The following is a 6,045-nucleotide window of genomic DNA, read 5'->3' as shown; positions in this document are numbered from 1 at the left end:
CGGCACTCGCCGGTTCGTTCTCGAGAGTGGAGAGAGAGAGAGAGAGAGAGAGATGGCGGTGCCTCTGCGTTTGACTCTCCCACAAACACCGAGGGGGTCGCCAACCCTCCAGGAATTTGCCCTGGAGTCTCCAGGAATTAAAGGCTCATCTCCAGGACACTGCTGCGAGAAAAATTACAGGGGCATCAAACAGTATTGTACATCCCCTTTAATTTTCTTTGAACGCTCTCATTGATCAGTTGTAAAAATATTGGGGGCAAACAGAAAATCGCCAGTTTGATTGACAGCCAAGAATCATCCAGGCAGGATGGCCAGAAGGCGGGAGGTCATGTGACGAAGCCTCCAGGAATCGTCCAAGCGGAGTTGGCAACCCCCTCACACACAAACACTCGGCCTCCGGCCCGTGAGGGAGGGCAGAAGGCAAATGCGGTCAAAACGACCGAGCAAACACTAAAAAGAAGCCCGGGCGTTGGGAGGTGGGGCTTGCTCTCTGCAAACCAAACGCAAGGTGAGTGCGGCTCGCTCTCATTGCAGCCTGACGGTTAATTATTAACCGATGGGGTCAAAGTGCAACTCCGTCCGAGAATCGTCAACCTCCGAGCCCCTGAAGGCCCTGCGACTCTCCGACAGAGGGTTCGCACTGCAGGAGACTCGAGCGCTGAGCTTTCTTCCCGAGTTTGCTGCTGACGACTGTTAAGCTTACCCTTGTGCTCGCCTCTCCGGCAGGCTCGTGTCCGTCCACCTTCTGATTGCGTCCTGGGTTCTGTTTGCACACCTGCGGCTGAGAAGCAAGAACGGCCGTGCGTCTCGACAGAGCCTTTCTTCGGACTCGGGGCGCCCTTGCGGCCGACGAGGTACTTTTTTGGACGCGAGGGTGCGATGTGCGAAACGCGACTGCCCATTTGCGCGCAGCAAGATCCCACACTCAGCGACGAGATAAACGATCGGATAATCCGTCCTCATTGGTGTCGAGCGATAAATCTTGGCCCAGGACGCCGGGGCAAGCTCCGCCTCCAATAGCGGCCGCGAGATCTTTCACGTCCGCCTGAGAGGGCCAGGCGGGGCCTCGGTTTAAGGTCTCACCCGAAAGGCGGCATCTTCGACAGTGCAGCGCTCCCTCAGTACTGCACGGGGAGTATCGGCCTTGTGCACCAGTCTTGAACCCATGACCATTCTGGCTTGAGGAGGAGAGAGTGCGACCCGCTGAGCCATGGCTGAGGCCTAGAACGACCTCCAACAGCAATTTGCTTTTACAAAGCGTCTTTAAAACCTATTTTTAACATCTCCAAGACCTTCTCGGGACCTCCCGCCCTGAGGCTCTGTGGCGTTGGACCCCAGTCAGAGACATTCAGGGCCATTTTATCCTTTTTGCGTGCTGGCTGATTTGCACCATAGAGTCATTGGAAGATTACAGTGCGGAAGGAGGCCATTCGGGCCATCGTGCCTGTGCTGGCTCTTTGAACGAGCCATCCAAGTCGGCCCGCTCCCACTGCTCGTTCCCCACATCCCTGCACATTTTTTCCCTTCAAGTATTTCTCCTTTTGAAAGTCCCGATTGAATCTGCTTCCTTTCAGGCAGCGCATTCCAGATCATAACAACTCGCTGCGTTAAAAAAAATGTCTCCTCGTCTCGCCTCTGGCTCTTCTGCCGATCACCTTAAATCTGCGTCCTCTGGTTGACGACCCTTCTGCCACTGGAAGCAGTTTCTCCTCGTTTACTCGATCAAAACCCTTCATGATTTTGAACACCTCGATCAAATCTCCCCTTAACCTTCTCTGTTCGAAGCTTCTGAAGTCCCTCATCCCTGGCACCATTCTAGTAAATCTCCTCTGCACCCTCTCTAAGGCCTTCACATCCTTCCTAAAGTGCGGTGCCCAGAATTGGACACAATACTCCAGTTGTGGCCGAACCAGTGTTTTATCAAGGTTCAGCATAACTTCCTCGCTTTTGTACGCTATGCCTCCATGAGTCAGTCGATTAGTTATAAATTTAATGAGAGGTCGCGAGTTTCGAGATTGGGCCTATGAAAGGGAAGGGTACAGAGACGTTGGGTGAGGGGCAATGAGCCTCCTGTTTTACCCAGCACACTCATGCCGTCACAGTTCCTCCATTTTGAAGGCCTCACTCCAGTCTCCATGGCGACGGCAGTCGACACCTCCCTTCCCCCCACCCCCCAGGAGGCAGCGGGCGCCCACGGCAACCCTGGCGAGGGGGCTTCGGCCCCTGTGGGGAAGCGTCTAGTCCACGGCCTGACCGCCCAGCCACGGGGCAGCCGCCAATTTTGGCGCGGGGTAAGGAGGCCGGTCCTGCCAGGCTTTTTCGGGCCTAGGCCACTTTGTAATTGTGTGAGGCCTTGTGACGTGGGCTCAACTCGGGCCTAAGGCACGTGGATCCACTCGACGGTTGCAGCCCAGGGCAAACGCAGCCTTCTCCCTCTGTTAATATAAATAGAACCATAGAACAGATACAGCACAGAAGGGGGCCATTCGGCCCATTGTGTCTGCGCCGGCTCGAAGAACAACCAGGTGCCCATTCTAATCCCACCTTCCAGCACCCGGTCCGTAGCCCTGCGGCTTACAGCACTTTAGGTGCAGGTCCAGGTACTTTTTAAAAGAGTTGAGGATCCCTGCCTCTACCACCAATTCGGGCAGCGAATTCCATACACCCACCGCCCTCTGGGTAAAAAAACTTTTCCTCATGTCCCCTCTAATCCTTTCCGTAAATTTATGTCCTCTAGTTCTTGAACTCTCCGCTAGGGGAAACAGGTACTTCCTGTCTGCTCTATCTGGGCCCCTCATAATTTTGTACACCTCAATCAAGTCTCCCCTCAGCCTCCTCTGCTCCAAGGAAAACAACCCCAGCCTTTCCAATCTCTCCTCGTAGCTGCAATTTTCAAGCCCTGGCAACATTCTTGTAAATCTTCTCTGCGCTCTCTCCAGAGCAATTATGTCCTTCCTGTAATGTGGTGACCAGAACTGCGCACAATACTCCAGCTGTGGCCTTACCAGCGTTTTATACAGTTCCATCATTACATCCCTGCTTTTGTATTCTATACCTCGGCTAATAATGGAGACCATTCCGTATGCCTTCTTCACAACCTTATCTACCTGTACTGTCACCTTCAGGGACCTGTGCACATGCACTCCAAGGTCTCTCAGTTCCTCTACCCCTCTCAATATATTCCCGTTTATGTTTATGAACTGACTGTGTCTCTTCCTCAAGAGGGGAGGCACACGTCTTATTTTTTTGTGGGTTCCATGAGCTGCCATTTAAAGCCACCAGCATTACATAAGAACATAAGAAATAGGAGCAGGAGTAGGCCATACGGCCCCTCGAGCCAGCTCCGCCATTCAAGAAGATCATGGCTGATCTTTGACCTCAACTCCACTTTCCCGCCCGATCCCCATATCCCTTGATTCCCCTAGTGTCCAAAAATCTACCTATCTCAGCCTTGAATATACTCAAGGACTGAGCGTCCACAGCCCTCTGAGGTAGAGAATTCCAGAGATTCACAACCCTCTGAGTGAAGAAATTCCTCCTCATCTCAGTCTTGAATGTCCGACCCCTTATCTTGAGACTATGCCCCCTAGTTCTAGACTCTCCAGCCAAGGGAAACAACCCTCAGCATCTACCCTGTCAAGCCTCTAAGAATTTTATATGTTTTAATGAGATCGCCTCTCATTCTTCTAAACTCCAGAGAATATAGGCCCATTTTACTCAATCTCTCCTCATAGGACAACCCTCTCATCCCAGGAATCAATCTACTTGAGCTGGAATCTCTCACCTTGGCCAATGGGGTATCCAGGGGTGGGGGCAGCAGCTTCGCGAGGAGAAATAAGCAAATGAGGGCGAAGCAGAGTTGACCTGAGAAACACTCCGGCCATCCCTCCCCTCCCCAGCAACGCCCTCAACGCACTAAAAAGAGTCTTTACATTTGACTGTGTCTTTCAGGAGAGACGGCCAGCAGGGACTTCAGCATCGGGTCCAGTCCAGAGGCTGCGATGGCTCAAGAGAAGAAAGCTCGGAGAATTGGGATCATCGGCTTTGGTCACTTAGGTAGGTTGAAAGAAAGGAAGGCCTTTCACGCGGTCCCAAAACACTTTACGGCCAATGGAGTATAGTCACTGTCGTAATGTGGGAAACACACAGCCAAATCCCACAAACAGCAATCTGATAATGACCGGATAATATGTTTTAGGGATAAATATTGGCCCAGGACACCTCCCCAGCTCTTCTTCCAATACAGCCATGGAATTGTCCACATCCACCTGAGAGGGCAAACAAAGCCTTGGTTCAACATCTCATCCAAAAGATGGCACCTCTGACAGTGCAGCACACCCTCAGAACTGCAAGCATCAGCCCAGATTTAGCTATAGCACAGACACAATGGGCCGAATGGCCTCTTTCTGTGCGGTAAATTTTCTACAATTCTATTATTACATGTATTAAGTCCCCAGAGTGGGATTTGAACCCACAACCTTTTGATTCAAAAGCCAAAGTGCTACCCACTGAGCCACAGCTGACACACAAGGTTGACTTGGTAAAAACAAGGACATCTGTTTGAGAAGGTAAAATGGTGCCCAGTCCATCAGGCTGCAAAAAGTCCATGTCAGTCGGAGCTCCCAGTCGGTGTCCACTCTTTGAAGGGGACACCAGTGAATGGGTGGCCTCACCGGGAGAGCGACTGACGGGCGCAGGCTGAGGGGAGGAAACTCCCCCTTGGCCTGGCAGGGAGCGCCATTTCCTGCTTAATAACTGACGGTGAAAAACACATCTCAACCCAAGGGCGGAAAAAAGACGGCACCTCTGGCAGTGCGGCACTCCCTCAGCGAGTGTCGGCCTGGATTACAAGTCTCTGGAATGGGGCTTGAACGAGAACGTACTTGGACTTGTCTCAGTGACCCCTTGGCGACCCATTTTGGGATCCAGATCCCATTTCGGTCACCGTTGAGAGGCTCGAGACTGCAATGAGAAATTTCTTCTCTCCATTACTCCTTCTCGGGATGTCAGTCTTGCCTGCAATCCAACATTTACAGCCCATCCCTGGCTGCACTGAGAAGGCGATGGTGGTGGGCCCTTCTTTTAATTTTTTTTTATTCGTTCGTGGGAAGTGGGCGTCGCTGGCGAGGCCGGCATTTATTGCCCATCCCTAATTGCCCCTTGAGAAGGTGGTGGTGAGCCGCCTTCTTGAACCGCTGCAGTCCGTGTGGTGAAGGTTCTCCCACAGTGCTGTTAGGAAGGGAGTTCCAGGATTTTGACCCAGTGACGATGAAGGAACGGCGATATATTTCCAAGTCGGGATGGTGTGTGACTTGGAGGGGAACGTGCAGGTGGTGTTGTTCCCATGTGCCTGCTGCTCTTGTCCTTCTAGGTGGTAGAGGTCGTGGGTTTGGGAGGTGCTGTCGAAGAAGCCTTGGCGAGTTGCTGCAGTGCATCCTGTGGATGGTGCACACTGCAGCCTCTGTGCGCCGGTGGTAAAGAGAGTGAATGTTTAGGGTGGTGGATGGGGTGCCAAACAAGCGGGCTGCTTTATCCTGGATGGTGTCGAGCTTCTTGAGTGTTGTTGGAGCTGCACTCATCCAGGCAAGTGGAGAGTATTCCATCACACTCCTGACTTGTGCCTTGGAGATGGTGGAAAGGCTTTGGGGAGTCAGGAGGTGAGTCACTCGCCACAGAATACCCAGCCTCTGACCTGCTCTCGTAGCCACAGTATTTATATGGCTGGTCCAGTTAAGTTTCTGGTCAATGGTGACCCCCAGGATGTTGATGGTGGGGGATTCGGTGATGGTGAATTTCAAGGGGAGGTGGTTGGACTCTTGTTCTATGTGATACAACTGAGTGTCTTTCTAGGCCTCTACAGGGGGCAGTGAAGAGTCAACCACTGGGCCTATGTGGGACTGGAGTCACACATAGGCCCAGAGCGGGTAAGGACAGCAGGTTTCCTTCCCTAAAGGACATTAGTGACTCAGTTGGGGTTTTATCCGAAAGCTTTGGTGGCGACTTTTACTGACAAAAAATCTATAGTTTCCCGATTTCTATAACTGA

At 52.2% G+C, this 6,045-nt stretch overlaps 1 protein-coding gene across 2 annotated transcripts in view; it reads left to right on the top strand.

Annotated features, from left to right (window-relative positions):
• The first annotated feature begins 418 nt into the window (after positions 1-418).
• Positions 419-6,045, top strand: part of aspdh (aspartate dehydrogenase domain containing) — a 68,612-nt gene continuing 62,985 nt past the window's right edge. The window contains exons 1-2 of one of the 2 annotated variants that reach the window (XM_068001599.1): positions 419-508; positions 3,952-4,056. In XM_068001599.1, coding sequence (XP_067857700.1) covers positions 4,002-4,056 — 55 coding nt within the window. In that variant the 5' untranslated portion in view covers positions 419-508; positions 3,952-4,001. Of the gene's footprint in view, positions 509-558; positions 855-3,951; positions 4,057-6,045 lie in introns of those variants that run through there. The other variant, XM_068001598.1, reaches the window with a different exon arrangement.

The sequence above is a fragment of the Heptranchias perlo genome, chromosome 20 (genome assembly GCF_035084215.1).
Source record: "Heptranchias perlo isolate sHepPer1 chromosome 20, sHepPer1.hap1, whole genome shotgun sequence".
In the NCBI taxonomy this organism is placed as follows: domain Eukaryota; kingdom Metazoa; phylum Chordata; class Chondrichthyes; order Hexanchiformes; family Hexanchidae; genus Heptranchias; species Heptranchias perlo.
This window is presented reverse-complemented; position numbering and strand designations above follow the sequence as displayed.